This window comes from Haliotis rubra, unplaced genomic scaffold (assembly GCF_003918875.1).
Source record: "Haliotis rubra isolate DU_JTF1 unplaced genomic scaffold, ASM391887v1 Scf121, whole genome shotgun sequence".
NCBI lineage: Eukaryota > Metazoa > Mollusca > Gastropoda > Lepetellida > Haliotidae > Haliotis > Haliotis rubra.
The window spans coordinates 1,949,647-1,969,102 of NW_025765126.1; the positions used below are offsets into that span (position 1 = coordinate 1,949,647).

General features: G+C 40.5%; 1 protein-coding gene across 1 annotated transcript in view; it reads right to left on the reverse strand.

Moving 5' to 3' along the window:
• The window catches only part of LOC124265168 (putative carbonic anhydrase-like protein 1), a 74,390-nt gene extending 61,411 nt beyond the window's left edge, over positions 1-12,979 (reverse strand). Inside the window, exon 1 of the mRNA XM_046699959.1 lies at positions 12,572-12,979. Within this exon, the coding sequence (XP_046555915.1) occupies positions 12,572-12,626 (55 nt within the window). The 5' untranslated portion in view covers positions 12,627-12,979. The remainder of the gene's footprint in view (positions 1-12,571) is intronic.
• Positions 12,980-19,456: the final 6,477 nt, after the last annotated feature.

Here is a 19,456-nt window from a genome sequence, read left to right on the forward strand (position 1 = left end):
CTTGTACAAGAAGGTATAGACAAAATAGACATAAAATTATTGGATCGGTAAAACGTACAGAACTTATCGACTTAGTCCTTAGCTGGAGCGTATTACGTGCAAGAGTACCCTTTCAGTCGTGTCACATTAGTCGGAGGTTTATCGTCGTCAATGAACAAAAAGTTTCGACTTCGAGGTTGGTCATTTGGAGCACTTGTAATGAATTTTGTTGTGAATAAGAGAATTTGTATTCAGTGTAACAAGCATGAAATCCCAGATCATTAAACTAATACTAAGATGACCTACCGGTCTAATTACTATCAAGACTTGGGGACAAGGTCGTCTGGAGATCCTATTAATATTAAGGGGTAATGTGGCACACTGAACTAATTGATACTAAGACGCATGGATATAATGACCAAGTGCGATAATTATTATGAAGACCGGCGGTCCAGTGATCCAATTGTTACTAGGATACAATGACAAGGTGGCTTTGTGATCAAATTATTACTAAGATACCGGGACATGGTGAACTGATTGATACTAAGACACGAGGACAATATGGCTTTGTGAACTAATTAATACGGAGATTCAGCAAGAATGTGACTTTGTGGTTTAATAATTACTCAGATTCAAGGTAAAAAGTGGCTTTGCGATCTAATTTATACTACGATACATGAACAAAGTGGTTTTGATCAAAATTTGATTATCGAGTGCTCGAAGATTTCATTAAAGAAGTACGTACGTCGTCTTTTGGTCTTTCCTCTGACATTACACAACGTTAACCCTTCGCCATCACTTGTACTTGTCAAGTGCCTCTAGTAATAGTTGGTTAGTAGGAAAACCTAGCGGTGTCAACAACTCGCGCCATGGCAAGGGTCTGTATTAGATGTCCCTCTGGGATAAAATGTCCTATGCCGTGATTTTTCTGAAATACTATATCGTAGAACCACCCTTATCCACTACGAGTTCAACACATCTGGTTTTGATTAATAATTTAGCTGCAAAATTCCACGCTGTATTTGATTTTAATATTGTTTCCGTTCACTTTTCAGTGCGTTTTAGAACGTTTAATCAATCACTGAGTTAGATCAAGCGGAACATGGCAGAACGATATTAATGCGTAAGCATGGTTGCAGCATGACGTAGACGTGGCAGCTCCTACGGTCGTCGCCCACTAGGGCATAACCACAAGGATTTCGTAGACTTTGGCTCCAAGTAATTCCTCCTATCGACTCTCACCTCCGAATGTTTGCCGACTGAAAATTGCCTTCAAAGCAGCTGTTTGCCCTTGTACTAATCCCTGGAAATGTTACAATTGTCTCTTTCGTGTGCCCCATCTCTCGATCAGAGGACAGTTGTGATGTTTATAGGCGGACCCTGACACCCACAGTGTTCACGGTATTTGTTTTGTCAATTTTACGAGTGCATCAGTGTCAAAAAGCCAGCACAGTCGAGGTAATAATTCCCTGGAGGTTAGTTAGAGGGAATCTGTCCAGTTCATCGCTAAGCTAGGGCATTGTGTAATATGAAGCGGTTGTATCTTATCATTCCGTTACGTAACGATCTATCAAGTGAAGCAGCTCTGTATCATTTGCCAGCTCAAGTTTGCTGAAGGCAAATTATTACAACGAATTAGGACAACTATATCTATACACATTTTCTGCATGATATTATGCAGACATGAATCGAGACATGAATCCTTCACGTATCTTAGACAGAGCAGCGTTATGTTGACAGGATTGTTGTAGCAAAACGCCGTGATACTCTCACTAGGCTATATTTGGGCATTTCTCGACAGAACTGATATAGACTTCAGAGAGTGTAATATAAGGTTTTGGGGTTGCTTCTTCAGCATCATGTTAGACGGAATTGACTGGGAATTGACTGGGAGTCTGGGAGGCAAGTACTGGGAGTAGAGGCAAGTACTGGGAGTAGAGGCAATAGCGTCTTTAGTTGTGACAAACGCTTTTCCATGCTTGTCTCCCGCCCTCTGGATCACACCTTAGTTGCAACAGCTTTTTTCACCCATGTTTTTATCAACGTCTTTGAAGACATATTTACGTATTCCTGTTCTCGCCTCTCCAACTGCAACAATAAAATATCCCAATAATATCATCATTAATTTTTTATCCCGCTTTCCTTTTTCTATTCCGATACAAGCGTCCTCACGAAACTGCAATCTTTCTTTTTAAACAGTTTGCGCTCACTCTATTTCCGATATACAAATGGAACATTTGACTTACAAATGGTCCCAAGAACCTGTAATTGCATGAAATGACGTAACTCATCAAATGATTAGTTTATTGCCCGCATGTCACTGCACCACAACGGCGTGGATCGTTGCTTGTAACATCAGTCACTGGATTGTCGGGTCGATAATTTGAATGAAATACGGCCGACGTTAAACGTGGCGCTAAACAACAACGAACACACAATCAAGCAGCATACCCACGCTGGCATAACGTACACAGTGATACAACAAGCAACATACCCACGCTGGCATAACGTACACAGTGATACAACAAGCAACATACCCACGCTGGCATAACGTACACAGTGATACAACAAGTAACATACCCACGCTGGCATAACGTACACAGTGATACAACAAGCAACATACCCACGCTGGCATAACGTACACAGTGATACAACAAGTAACATACCCACGCTGGCATAACGTACACAGTGATACAACAAGCAACATACCCACGCTGGCATAACGTACACAGTGATACAACAAGCAACATACCCACGCTGGCATAACGTACACAGTGATACAACAAGCAACATACCCACGCTGGCATAACGTACACAGTGATACAACAAGCAACATACCCACGCTGGCATAACGTACACAGTGATACAACAAGTTACAGAGTGCAGCTGATAACGTACATAGTGATATAACAAGCTATATATTGAGTGCAGCAGTGATAACGTACAGTGCAGCTGATAATACAACAAGCAATAGAGTGCAGCTGATAACGTACACAGTGATACAACAAGCTAAACAGCGCAGCTGATAACGTACATAGTGATATAACAAGCTATAGAGTGCAGCTGATAACGTACACAGTGATACAACAAGCTATAGAGGGCAGCTGATAACGTACACAGTGATACAACAAGCTACAGAGTGCAGCTGATAACGTACACAGTGATACAACACGCTACAGAGTGCAGCTGATAACGTACACAGTGATACAACAAGCTATAGAGTGCAGCTGATAACGTACACAGTGATACAACAAGCTACAGAGTGCAGCTGATAACGTACACTGATACAACAAGCTATAGAGTGCAGCTGATAACGTACACAGTGATACAACAAGCTATAGAGTGCAGCTGATAACGTACACAGTGATACAACAAGCTATAGAGTGCAGCTGATAACGTACACAGTGATACAACAAGCTATAGAGTGCAGCTGATAACGTACACAGTGATACAACAAGCTATAGAGTGCAGCTGACACGGGTTTCAGTGAGACATGGCGCAGTCGTGATTCAGGACATACTGTTGTGTCATGGTTTTGTATAATCAGTATGATAACCACTCGGGTGTGATATTCTCTTCATCACCCACTCTTATTGTAAGCTAATTAAATTCTCTATTGAAAACAGGATCAACCTGACGTCAATATCAATAAAATGAACTAGTCAACTGTGCTGCAATATAACACGCGCTGTTATCGTAAGGGCCAATATGCATTCATATAAAAAATAAACACATATGGCATGCGTTTTGATATTTCATACAAATGAGGGATTGTTTTGTTTGGTACAACATGTGATGTACGTGTTACACAACCTCATCTCACCATATAAATACAAATGATTATCGCACTGCCTACAACATACATCGGGCTTAATGTTTTAAAATTTCCTTAAATTATCTACTCCAAGTTTGCCCCTTGAAACCCTCACGTCTCCATACATCAGAACTGATTGAACCCATATGACTACCAGAGTGTTAACAATGTCCAGCCTCATCTGTTGTGTGTCACAGATGGGGAACACCTTGCTTTGATTCGGAGTCTCACAGCGAAATCAATAGTTTACAAATTGATATGAATCGGTGGCCTTGATCTTTGTCTTTCATAACGAAAACAAATTTCCAAACTGCCTATAAATTGGTGTTGTGATCTTCGGACGTTGTTGCAAATTAGCTTTGTTCATTAAATATTAGTATCCATGGACTCAAAGTATCTCATATTTTCTCTTGCCTAGAGTAATAAAACAGAAAATTACGCTGTAAAACATTCAGGATGCATTTTCTATTTCACGCAGTGACGAATGTCAATACCAGGCCTGATATATAGATGTTGTCAAACTCCGATGCATATTTCATCGTAAATAGAGCAATACTTGACAGCAATCGATGGTGGTAGCAATCCCGGCTAAAAATATGTATTGTTTGATGATTGTTGTTCAGACGGACAGTCCCCGACACATGTTTTATAAATTAGACGATCTCCATTTTATGGAAAATGTTGTATAAGAAAGAAAAACGAATAGTTAACGCCATTCTGCAAGGCATGTCGGTGACATTTTGATTAACGGGATTGTCAGTAAATAATACAGTGGCTTCTCCCACCACAGAGGAAACATGTAAGTTTTATTTGATCAACTCGTATGGAACCAACTCATGTATAAGATCTGGGAATCGATTCAAGACAGTTCCCCCTCCGCTGTGCTATTCAATCTCCAGGAGGGATCCAATAAAATGGTAAGCCGGAACCCGATAGTCTCTTTTGAGACACAGACACATTATGACCAAGCTCTCTTCAAGGGGAAGTTTGGCTTAGTATGATCAATCCATCCTATTGCGTTTAAAGAATTCTTTCAATGACGTTGTGTCTAAGAATGGTGACCATTGGACGTGAAGAACAGCTGTTTTGAATATTGTGTGGTAATAAATGGCACCTTTTTGATGCATGGTTTGAAACTTGGCGCCGGTTGTTATTGTCAGTGACGCCTGGACTGTTTGATTGTTTGAAAATTCCTAAACTTTGAAATTAAATTGTGAAAAACCTTTACAAAATTAACATTTAAATGGATTGAAATATATTCATCATTCCTATGTGCTTAAAATAACATTCCACTCCCAGAAATATTTTAATTGCAAACAACTATTGTGTAAAACCATATCCCTTTCGTACAATACGTCAACAATACCATGTACCCATCCACCCGAACGTGACTCGTATCTTTAGTGTCCCTGGCCCAGTGTCGCCCAGCCTCCCGGGGACGCATCATTGCATTACACCGTACAGCCCTGTAAGTTCAGTAACTGTTTTCCAGGTACACAATGACTGTTTGATGTAAACATACGTACACACCTTCACAGTAGGCCCCAGAAGTAATTGTATTTCCGATCTGTACTCAGTTACCTTAAAAGATCGAAAGTCTTGTGAAGAGAGTACCATTGCAATCAATGCTTGTTTAAAGGAATCCAACTACAAACTGAAACATTCATCAAGGACAAGCAATTAACATCATCCCCAGTCAATGACGAATGTCTAAACAGGGTTTAAATTATTGTTCTGTACACACCCGACGCATATGTGATTAATTTCGAGAGAAATCTTAAATCTTTCCCGATGTTTTCTGAACGGTTTAGATGAGTTGAACTAAGTCTTTAACAAGGCCTTCGATAAACAAATCCCTAAAGTGACAGTTAAATAATTTTATAGTAAGCTTCTTTTAATAAAAGGATCCAACTAACTGCCATTATGAGAAATGATACTGCTACGCACATACATTATGCATTGATTCTATATTTAAGGTGTTATACGACATTAAAACACTGACGTCAATCCGGAGCAACGCCTAAGCGTCTGACCTTTAATAACGGGCACATCTGTTTGTGCAACAATTGCTCGCTACATCAAATTGGGATGTATCTGGATATTAATAAAACATACCTTTTGGTTCCGTGTTTTTATATGTGTTCTGATACAGTGAAAAACCCAGATAAGTGACGGGTCTTGTATCATTACAATCATTCATGGTAGTGTGTAATGTTTCATCTATACTGGTACTGTCTGGTAGTATGTATGTACTATCGAAGTCTGTACTAGCGAGAATATTTCCATCTAAACGTGCCCTTGATACAGGTGTAAGATATGCGGTATTAGGCTCGCAGTATGGGTCCAATAGACAATCCAGTACCCTATGACCCTTGGTTTGAATTTCAGTTTGCCCAGTTTGTGTTTCTAGTTGTGCCCATGATTTCCGTCAAAGTGTGATGAACGTCTAAGGCCTTTATCATTTCGGGCTGTCTTCTACCACTACCAGATTCACACAAGACACAACTGAGATACTGATCACAGCGGCGGAAAACGCACTCGCTCAAACATGTGAATGCGGGACATGCTGGGATATTCTCTACAGGAGTTTCTGTTTTCAGCTTTCCCCGCCCCATATGTTCATGAATGTGTCAGTTGACACTGAGGACGTTGCCGTTGTCTGTCGACTAGGTCACCGCAGACAAATTAGATTTTGTGTGAAATATTCGACCAGCAGGTGACTTACTTTGAACTCATTAAATACACGCCTGCCACATGTGTTTCTATTGATTCGGTGTTGTGTATTTTTATCAATAATTGTAAAATTAATATACTTCTATTACATTTCTGAATTCCGGGAAAAGCTGGACAATGGCTGTCTTTCGTATTAAAACCCAAAATCGCACGCCGGACTTCTTTATATTCTTTCTATATTCTTTCATTTGATTGTTGCAGTGAACAGTCGGTATGACCTGATGGGAGCAGCTATGGTGTGATCCGAATTTACAACAATATTCTAATGTGTTCAATATTGGATGAATGCTCGCATATAATGACGTTCAAGTTGTAAATGTCTCAGAAAAAAGCGCTTTAAAAATCGGCCGCATTACTGAAAGGTTACATCCAGCACAGACAAGAGATTCGCTATGCGTTCAACGCCATATTCAGTTTGGTATGTTATACTCAAATGGACATAGCATTAAGGTAATATCGGCCTATAACGTTAGCTTGCGAAATAAATGTCATCAAATGATGTGTATGATAGATCATTTGTTGGAATCGTTTCGCTATGCTGACTTAAATCGTCAATATTTGCGTGATGTATGTGATTAGTGTGTCGTGGGCAGAGCAAAAAGTTACACTGGTTGATGGAAAGTCGTTTGTCAAGTCATGCCAGCTGTGTCAAAGATATCGTATTAATCAAATATCATTTAATATTAAGCATGTGAGAAGGGTAGGATATCAATGTCTTCTCTTATGTGTTTTGTCACGTGTGCGTGTGACCTGCTCTGGTAAAGTGAAGGATCGTCAGTCCTAATTTGGGTGTTGCAGCGACTGTAAGTAATGGTGCTGTGTCATCTTGAAATACACAATGGCATTTAGAAAGTGGTCAAATGTAACATATGTCATATTTGGGATTACACTTTCTTAGTAAAGTACAGATCCTAGTACTTTTGCTGGGTTGAGTCCCATCCGGGATTCGAACCCACACCCTCAGAGTCAGGCACCTAATCATGGTGTATTTCATAGCTTTCGGCCGTTGGAGCCGTGCCAATTAACACTTATCAAAGGGGTACACAAAGTCCGCAGTCTTGACTACCAGTTGTCCGACTTCCATTTTTGTGGAAGCCGCGGTGGCTGAGCGGTCTTGGCGTCTGACTTTGTGTCCCGGTTGGGACTCAACCCAACAAAAGTACTAGAATCTGTACTTTACTAAGAAAGTGTAATCCCAAATATGACATATGTTACTGTGTCATCGTATGAATAAGCGCGCGCGCGCGCGCGCGTGTGTGTGTGTGTGTGTGTGTGAATTGAAGCAGTGAGCTAGCCAGTAAGCCTAAGTGAGATAGATATGAGCGAGAGTGTCAATGAAAAGGAGATTGTAAGTAGGAGTTTGAATGTGAGCGTGCGATTGTGTGAGTGTGAGTGAATGACTGTGTGGATATATATGGAATTGCCCGAGTGTGTAGGTGTGTGTGTAGGTGTGAGTGTGAATGTAAGCGTGCGTGTGCGATTGTGTGTTTGAATATCAGTGCCATTGTCCAAGAGTGTGAGTAAGAGTGTGCGTTTTGATGTGAGAATGATTGGCATTTTGTAAGTCTGAGAACTTAAATTGAATGCCGTCAAGCACTCATTTAGAGCAGTGGCGCACATTATGGAACCAATGGTATGAGTGAATTTCAGGAAAAATCAAGGATCATATCAGAAGAGAATTTGAAAGCGGAACCTAAGCATGACCAAACATAGGTTCCTGGTGAATTAAGGCTCTTCATTACTCAATCGGGTAGCCCAGTTGATGAAGTGTTGGTTCATCACGACCCAAGGTCCTCTTCACAAGGGTACAACGTGTGCAACCCTATTCTGCGTACCCATTCACCGGCAAAGGTAAATTGAAACCTTACAAACTCACTCACTCGTATAATCAACGGTGGCTGGCAGTATTGGTTTCCGCAGCAGTTTCTTTGCAGCTGTTGTTTTGATACAAAACACATACCGTCAAAGCCATAACCTGTTTTGTGACGGCCGAGGAGCAAACGCTCAATACGGAAATGGTGCTATTTGATATGATAATAGCAACTTTCTGGTACTCCTTTATCCGAGAAGCGAGTATTGATACTGATCAATACTGGTAATGAAAAGATATTTACGAGATGAATTCGTCTTTGCTTATGTGGTATGACGGATCTATTTAGTAGCGGTTTTTACACGTTGAGAAACAACTCCATGCGCTCAAACACGACCAAACAAATATATGTTGCAACAGCATGCATTGTTGATAGGATGCGAGTCGATAGCAGCCGTCGTATCAACGCGTCACATGTCAAATATTCATGTTTCATTTGTGTTAATAAGTCTTCATGTTTGAGTAGCTAAATATCCTATATAGTGTCCCACAGTACACGGCTGATAAATACATCAATTCTTCTGTAAACAGAGAGGTACAGAAACAGTTCAGAATCTGTCATGTAACGAAATCGAATGGGAACTTAACGTTAATGGTGTGAGAGGCCATCACAATGATTGTGACACCGGGTGCTGACCGCAACGTGCTTAATCCAACCAACACAGTTAAGGACATACTGACGCAGCCATGCTTGAGCTTTGATTTGGTCCTCCCCAGGGAACCAGTTAAGGTACTTTCCACGTTTAGCTACTTTGTTAATCGATTCCCATTTTAGTCGCTATTCACTGGCCTGGAGAAGTATTGTACTTGGGCCTCCCCACGGTATCCATGTCGGCATTTTGTTCTATCATTCTGGCAGTCGTACCGTGCATAGTGGCGCCTGTTGTTCTGGTTTGCTGTTGATACAGACACATCGACAGATACGGATGAATATCACCAAGGTGGAATGGAGGACATAGACAGATACGGATGAATATCACCAAGGTGGGATGGAGGACATAGACAGATACGGATGAATATCACCAAGGTGGGATGGAGGACATAGACAGATACGGATGAATATCACCAAGGTGGGATGGAGGACGGGTGAATATCACCAAGGTGGGATGGAGGACATAGACAGATACGGATGAATACCACCAAGGTGGGATGGAGGACATAGACAGATACGGATGAATATCACCAAGGTGGTTCTGGTTTGCTGGGACATAGACAGATACGGATGAATATCACCAAGGTGGGAGGTGGGATGGAGGACATAGACAGATACGGATGAATATCACCAAGGTGGGATGGAGGACATAGACAGATACGGATGAATATCACCAAGGTGGGATGGAGGACATAGACAGATACGGATGAATATCACCAAGGTGGGATGGAGGACATAGACAGATACGGATGAATACCACCAAGGTGGGATGGAGAGAGGGGTGGTTCTGGTTTGCTGTTGATACAGACTCATCGACAGATACGGATGAATATCACCAAGGTGGGATGGAGGACATAGACAGATACGGATGAATATCACCAAGGTGGGATGGAGGACATAGACAGATACGGATGAATATCACCAAGGTGGGATGGAGGACATAGACAGATACGGATGAATACCACCAAGGTGGGGATGGAGAGAGGGGTGGTTCTGGTTTGCTGTTGATACAGACACATCGACAGATACGGGTGAATGTCACCAAGGTGGGATGGAGATAGGGGTAGACTTACAGGGGCAGGGTCCGTTTTCGATATTTACTCACTCAGCTGCGTCTCTTGTGAGTGAATTTTGTTTTACGTCGAGAAGGGCATCGTGACATGGAGATAGGTCATGTATCAAAGGTTTGTTTTTAGCTGCCTTTCAGAAGAAACAGAGATATTTCAGACACACCATGACGGAAGTCACAAGAACTGATTGTGACATATCCAGACACAGTATCGAACCTGGGCATAATACTCCGGGCTTTCTTCTCACGTTACCCTGAAACGCCGTGCTATAACTGGAATACTAGTCGCAGTAGCGTTAAGGGCCATTACCCACAACCTGACATAGTCAACTCAGTGGAACGTAGGAACGTTGTATGAACTGTCACAGAAATCACGTAATTCCGTTTCTGTGTGATTGATTGATTGGGCGAGTGAATGTGTGAGTATGATAACCTAGCCTAGCAATTTAATCGCAACATCATAGTGGGGAACTCGGAATGTGCTTTACAACGTCGCCATTTTGAGAATCGAACCTGACCTCTCGGTTTTATCACGACTACTAAACAAACTTGAGGTTTGGGACCGTAAGCCTCCGGGTGCAGCAAAAAAATCAGTTTCTACCCAACCAGAAGCTGTCAGGTGGGCCGCGGTCACGTGGACGTCATGATGTTATGCATGTATTTAGGCCATCCGAGGCATCGTGAAGCATATACTATGCGTTAGTCATATTGCTTAAGTTTGATATCAGTGAGTCGGATTTTACACCACTCAGAGAGATATTCTTGCTCAGAACAACTGGGAACACCCGACAACGATTGGACATTGTATCCATGTTGGAAACGGATTGCCGCTACGACTGTGACCACAGTAGACAACGGAGACATTTAATACTGTGTCACATGAAAACATGATTGGCATAAAGTCACAACATTTTTTTCAACAATGTAGCTAAATTCAATCATGCTCACGCGGTTATATCGATTGTACGCATATATATCCTCTATATTTCATAAAAACATCATCAATCATTCATCATATCATGTGCAAATGACGGCACCGCTATTGTCCGACAGGCAACCAGTGTCTGAACTGTTACAGTTAAAATTTAAGGCCTTGAATGTCATGGCTTAGAACGAGCAAATAATGCAAGTCTAATATACCACGACTCAAATGCTCAAGTCTGATTATAGCGTGGGGACCTGCAGTTAGCCTGATGTCTCAAATCATTATATCGTCTTTATGCATGTAAGTGCATTCAACGCATAAAAACGCTTGCTATAATACAAGTATCGATTCGCTATCTACAACAAGATAATGATATATTGCCCAACAATGGCATTGCCAATGCACAGCATTAGGAATCATTGACAAAGCTCAAAGGCTTGCATTCTGGTGGAGGTTGTTAAGTAATAATACATGCCATACTTGCAATCATGTGTCTACTAATTTATAGATATGAGGGCAGTAAAACCTCTTCACTAAAGATCGGCATGCTTACGTACGGTACTGATAAATGATTCATAGTTGGTGCTAAATGTAAATGAATTTAAACCAGATATGTATGAAATACAACGAACGAGAAGTAAGCTGCAGTAGTAGTAAATAGTAGTAGTAGTAGCAGCAGCAGCAGTAGTAGTAGTAGTAGTAGTAGTAGTAGTAGTAGTAGTAGTAGTAGTAGTAGTAGTAGTAGTAGTAGTAGTAGTAGTAAGCCTGTTTTTGTAGCTTCACTAGCATTCCTGTACAGGGCATATCGTAACCTACTTATGTTGATAATAGGTACTTAGAAGTATGCATTGAGTTCTCGTTTCAAATTGAAACAGTCTTTGGAAAAATATGTTGTACATGTCAATAAAAACGTAAAAACAATTTACTATCATGACAAGCTCAGCTGGCTTGGCTTCATGGTATATTTTATCAGTTTCAACATGTTACCTAGAAGATTTATCAGAAACAGAAAGCATTTGCCGCAGAAGTTTGGTTATAGAGTCTAATGGAACATTAAACATGTATCCTAACTGCATCCGTACTGGTAACGGGCGTTGTCTAGAATGTGAATTATATATATCTAATTAAGTTAGAGTATAAACGTGATTTAAGTTCGACCCGACATGCAGCTAGCGTATAGTCAAACTGAAGTGTGAAGCATGTATTGTTGAATGTAACATCCGATCAAGGTAGCCCGTACACAGTGAAATACGGGATGTGACACATCCCATTACAACAACAATAACTGCAATTTTCATTTTTCTATTTTTTTATGCGCTTCTTTATAAGCGCTATTTCCTTCTAATGAATAATTGATAGCTACAATTCACCCTCACGGTATCTGTTACAATTGGATTGCAGCGTTGATAGCCTTCGGAAACAAAATGTCGAAAGGTTAAACGCAGTAAAAATATGTCGTAGGATTTTCACTTCTCAAGATAATAATACTTTCGTATTGTTGAGTTTAAACGTATTTAATCAGCACTCACCTCTCGTTAATTCCAAGTATGAGATGAAAACGAGAATCCACACGTGAAATTCCATTTCATATTATTGTCCTAGTAGGAATTGCAAGTAAAAAATCTGAAAAAGAACTAATTCCGTCAGAACTTGCTCAGTCACAAGTGTAAGTTTTCCATAGCAAATCCTCTGTCTATCACAGGTAGAGACTAAAATACCTCCTCTCGAAAACTCTGTCACAGTATCTCGAGCCTAAATCCATAGCTGAACTGCCCTGACATTCTCCACTGTACGTATATGAAGCGGAGATCTGTATTAATCCAGCATATCTAGTCGCTAGACTCCGATAAAACAGCCTGCATTTATAGAGACTTCGCGAGATCGTTACATCCAGTGGCAACTCCTCACACAGGCGCAGATTGGCTGGAGAAGCCACCGTGACGAGACAGGCTAAACCAATCGATAAAACATTTCGATAGGAGATTTATTTTCTGAGGGCCGATTTTCTAAGTGACTACAAAAGCGGTCTATCTGCTAGTGTGGCCTAACGCAATCGATGTGCAACCATTACACGTAATCGAAAAGATTTAGCGGATAGTTAATGTTAGAATATGGATACTACAGTTCCCAGCTGTTGTAGCCAGTGTTGTACGTTACAGGGGGAACTCGTCGCTCACAGAGCATTTGGCTCTTGACACGAAACCTATTCAAGGTGTCTTTGCGATGGTGTTACTAAAAGCGCTCGTCCACTTGGCATACGGACTAATTGTAATGAAATACATGTCCAGATCCTTAAACTGGTCGTATCTACTTGCAGCAAGTGCGCGACGAGCTATGACGGTAATAGTGATTAACCCCCAAGACGTTATCGACAGCGTTCAATCATTTCATCACCACGTGTCAGTATTTGTGTGCGAGGTGACCAGTGGCGTGGTCAGCAGGAATTAGTTAATGCTCCTTCTAATGAGATGTGACTTGTAGCTCTCTAATTACGCTTTTCATAAGGTCACCACATGTGAGCTACGTCATAAAACATATGCGTGTATGTGGATGAATACCGGTCGATTTATGATGGCAGAGGCAAATCATAGTGATTGCTAATATGTGAGGTCTAATTAGATATTTCTCTCTGGATATAGATCTGGATTAAACCAGACCAGAATGCTATTCCGGAAAAGACGTACGCATATTTGTAATCGAGACCTGAGGCGTTGTGCTAAGGTGAACCAGGATCTGATGGTCATCGGTTCGAATCCCTCCTTTGCCATTGACTATGGTACTTTGGTGTGACAGTACCAAATTTGAAAATGAAGAGTCAAGACAACATTGCCTCAAATCAATGTTAATCCCGCGTCCTTACTAACGCTCATTTACCCTAAGCAAGCGAACGTTAGCTACGGGAAATGATTTGAGTGAATGTGTGGGCGAGTGAGTTTACTGGCATTTTGAATAGCATTCACCGAGTCTTTCAAGAAAACCTACCGTGATGGAGGTCGTGGATGTAAGCAGGTTGGCGAGGCACTTGTTCTCGGGTTGGATATAGAGATATCAGGAATCATAAGGGCCGCAAATCTGGGATTTGAAACGGTCATCAGCGAACACTAGTACGGTTAAGGCATAGAACTCGGCAACCGCAGCCTGTACTACTGGGCCACTTGTATCTCTCACTCGACGTTCATGAGAAAATATGTTTCTCTTCGAAGTATATATTTCGCTGGTCACCCACTCGAACTGGACATACATTGTTCTCGAACTGGAAAGCCACTGGTCGCAAACTGGACAAGCACTTGTCTCGAATTGGACACCTATTGGTATCGAAATGGAAGCCATGGGTCTTAAACTCGACACCCATAGGTATCGAACTGGAAACCCATGGATCTCGAACTGGACACCGCTGATCTCCAACTGGGATAGTTTGTCTCGAAACAGAAACACGCTTGCCTCGAAAATGATTCCTGTTGGTCTCGAACTCCGGTTAATTCATAATATTCGGGATGTTTGCAAGTACTTTGCGCTAACGAGCATTCGCTGTATGTCACCTTGATGACTACACCAGCGTCAAGGCGTAGTTCAATCAGACGGCGGTAGTAATTCCGTGCTGGATCTTGGATCACTCCTCTGACACCGGAGAATAATGGCGTAGTAATCACAGGCACCCGCTGTATCCGCTGATACATGTGCCAGCTTATCAGATCTATCAATGAACCTATAGACAGTTACACTGTCACAACCGGCGCTCAACCATGTTGGGCTCTCGGTGCCATACACTTGATACTATCAGCCGGCCTACTGTCACGGTAAAGTCGTTTGGTCAAGTTTCGGTTTCAGATTATTCCAATCAATGAATTTATGATGCTTGCAAGCAGTCATATATCTTCCGCTTCCAGACACTACTCTACAGCATCCACCACACCCAGGAATGATATACATTGTCGGACACAAAATGATTGAACGTCAATTGTATCATGGTTGTGTGTTGGACATAAAGTTTCCAGCGTTTGCGCGACCATTGTCAGTCTCTTTAGGTTTCGATAACGTTTGTACTTATTTTATAAATCCAATTGTCAAGCCTCCGCTTTTTTATCCTGTAATTTGTACTGGACACCGGGGTAGTTAAACAAATGATAGTGACGATTATGGCCGTGTTCGACCCCCACAAGGGATCAATGTGTAAAGACTTCTGGTGGAATAACTGTGCTCGACGTAATATTGATGGCATATAGGAAAGGCAAGCATTAAGCCACTCACTCACTCACCCATTCATTCATTGATACACACCACCTGTATCGTGATCATGTGGTGTCATTTCCAAACATACAACCCCTCTGCTTTAAGGGAAGATTGAAATGGAGTGTGGAGTGTTCCAAGATGTACCCCATAGGGCTTTGAAAGTCTTGATCTACCCTGCACGGACATGTTTTATGTTTGTTTATTTCCATTTGAAGGGTCACCTTCTTTATGACCATGCAAACAGAATCGTGGCACCATGGCCAGACTTGACAAGCGTATTACTATGTGAGATGATTATGAGACTATTAACAGTTAATGTGTTACGCGTTTCAGATGCCTGAGATGCCTGGCTGATTTATATATAGAAGTTTTTTACATAAAGTTTTTATGTTGACAGTAATACCACAGTAGATTTGCTTCTCTTATTTCGGAATTATATAGTTACCGTTGCCAGACACTGTAACGCTAAACTGTTGATCACTTAGTATTAACAGTTTGCCGTCTTTTGTAATCTATACTTCTGCAATCCATTTAACAACTACAGCAGAAGTATCTATTTCTTAACGCTGTACCTTGTTTCTATCTGTGTTTTGTGTACAGCATTGGTGACATGCAACCTAAAATAACACAGAGGTTATCGCACCACACATATCAGTGACTGATATCATGTGCGATGTTTTCTACAATTAACGGGATCAATTAGGTCAATTAATATATTTATCAACTAAATATGTTCAAGAAAAGCCTCATTGAGGTTTGTGTCTCGGAGACGCCTAAACATTTCATATCCGTATATATTGTAATTGTGTGGAAGACGAGATACATTTTCTTTTGCACTGTTATTTTTATCAGGATCTTAGATATCATCTTATAAATGGAGATTTTAGTTATGATAACAATGTGCATTTATTAAGTATTTTAATGTCGTCAGATCCGCTAATTTTATCAACCACTGTGAATAACATGTTTAGAAGACGACTCCTATTCCTGTAAAAATGTTATTCATTTAAACTACCTCTTCTCTAAAACGAAATGTACATAGTTATTAAATTGTGTATGGTGTCTCATAAGCCTTATTGGCTGGGTGAACGATATTTTACTATGTATATTGTGTATTTTATTTCATGTAATCGTTCACGTGACACCTTAATAAACTATATCTGTCTGTCTGTCTGTATGTCTGTCTGTCTGTCTATATTCACATGATGCGTCTGTATAATTTTGCATATGTGTTACATGCAATATAGCACCTATACATTCGTGTTACATACAATATAGCACCTATACATTCGTGTTACATACAATATAGCACCTATACATTCGTGTTACATACAATATAGCACCTATACATTCGTGTTACATTCGTGTTACACAATATAGCACCTATACATTCGTGTTACATACAATATAGCACCTATACATTCGTGTTACATACAATATAGCACCTATACATTCGTGTTACATACAATATGGCACCTATACATTCGTGTTACATACAATATGGCACCTATACATTCGTGTTACATACAATATAGCACCTATACATTCCGATGTAGTGGTGGATGTAGCTCTGACATTTGTAGCGTTACAATTCGCTGTACGGGGTTTCAGCAAAGGGCAGCATCACATCGGAATCCTAAGTATTCAAGCCACGGTTGACTCACGACAAGAGAATAAATGTTTTACAATCTCATGCACATTAATTTTCTTCTCCAAAATACCGAAATGTCAGCCGAAATATTTTTGAAAGACGAAACTAATTCTAACTATATGATCCGTAGACAAAGATACTCAAAGCTCCATACCGTTCCGTGCCCTACGACGGCTTGAAACACATGAAGCAACTATGTATATCAGAATTGGATTCTACTATGGTAAGAAATGCGAAATACACTAAAGAAACCTTCGGGGTATTTGCTATAAAAAGTAACAGCGTTCAAACGAAAGTATTTTTTACCATTCTTCCCGCAACAAAAACGAAGCCGATATTTGTCTTTAAATTGGTTGTCAATTGCCATTTTGCGGAGTAGGTCTAGAAGTAGCCTGGAGTTTTTCAAACTTTGACGACGAGGTTGTTAATAGAAAAGAACATTCTGTATTAAGCTGCGCAAGACGAATGGTGGGAAAGATATGCGCAGATCCACTGAGCTCACATACAAACAGAATGAGACGGGATGTCGTTTAACGCCACTCTCAGCAAAATGCCATGGTGGTTGTAAATAATGTATTCTGGACCTGAAAAAGCGGCGTTCAGGAGCTTAAACGACGATTCACCACATGCAGTGGTCGAGTAGTGGGTGCCTGGGCATCCAGTCCTCCTTTACCTATTGACAGACAGGGGATAACAACTACCAGTTCAGATCCCACCAGGAAAGATCTGGTTATGTTTCAAGCGACAGGCCGACAAGAAGATACGATTGTTTGAGGCACCACAAAGGGAAGAGGTCCGTGTCTTCGCTGTACCAGGATTTGCTGAACGTGGCTATTGACAGAACCTCGATGTGTCTCCACTAATCCGCATGTGCCGCGTGTTATGGTGCCCCAGTGGCGTTATACAGCAGCCCCTCAAGTTGGTTTGTACACAATGTTGAGTTTCGACGACGTCAACACTAAAACATATGACAACATTATTCATGTTCATGCAGATATCTGTTTCCAGCTGTAAGGTTGCATCAGAGATGTTTCAAGGTATTATGCTACACCGTCAATTTCAAAGACCGAGAGGCTATATTGATTGACGGGCTTATGATTCCATGTAGTGGATATGGGGATTTTGCGATTGTCCTTTACATTCTTGTGATTGACAGTTTATTGATTTAATTCATTTATTTAAAAAAAGAACCACCCACGGTGGTACAGGAGAGAAGTTTTCCAAGCATAACAATAATTTGTACTTTACAAGATGACGGTTATATTGTACAGATAATTGGCGATATTAAGACATTGTGACTGAAAACAATTCTGAATATTTAAAGAACAAATAAACTTTGTTTTTTTGTACTCTTTTAACTATTACATATGAACGATTTGTGGTTAGACTTATGCGGAACACCAAATTCATTCTTAAAAAACTTGTGGTTAATTAATACCGAGCGATTAAAAGTTGCCAAAAAGTCGCTTGCTTCACTCTCGCCCGCCAACGAAACCACAGACAGGCTACGTAACTCTGTCGCCAGAGCATTGCAGTGAAGTCATATGAGGAACGATTTTCAGTTAGTTGTATAGAAAGTGTGTAGCACGCTCATCATTTTGATGATTTCTCGACATCAACGACGGAAGTTAAAGAATCAAAACTACTTACTAGTTGTAGTAAAATATTATATGATTGATGACCATAAAGATTTTCCATGACACAACTTGTAACATAGCGATTTCTTCCTCGGAAGTCAGGTTGTGGTCGAAGTAACAATAATATTGTAAGTATATTATATTGACACCCACGCTGCCACGAGAGAAATTGTTATGTTATAAGCTATGTCATGCCAAATCCTATTGGTCATCAATCAAATACATATTTTACTTCCATGTAGAAAGTAGTTTTGATTTTGTAACTCGGTGAAAACAAACCTAAATAGCATTTATCCTAAGACTGGCGGATGTTCGCGACAGGGCGCCGCCATTTTTGAAAATCGTAAAGTGACGGGCTAAAGTCTGTTAGAATTAATGAGATTATGGTTTGTTTTCATCAAGTTAGAAACTCAAAACTACTTTCTACTCGTAGTTAAATATGTATTGGAATCATAACCAAAAGGATTTTGCATGACACAACTTATAACATAACGATTTCTTCCACGGAAGCGAGGTGGGGGTCGAAGTCACAATACTGCGCGATAAATTTCTTGCTACATTCACATGGTTAATGTCCACTCACCAGTATGTAGATACTAGTCAATGTACGTCTTTATATTTATACGTCTTATAATCCTAATTAGTTTATTATCATACTTGTATGCATTTTGAAACTAAATAAAAAGCAGACGATCTGCTGATACTTACAGTGAATTTATAACAGAACTGTAATATCTAGAAATTTTATAGTTTGCCAATGTGAATCATAATTCGCACACACACCCTAGTGTATGTTGTCTGTCTCATTACACTTCACGGAGAAAACAATGATTCTGTTGAATGCTACGACAAATGAATAAAAAAAAAATGCAAATATTAAAATTAAAACAGATTAA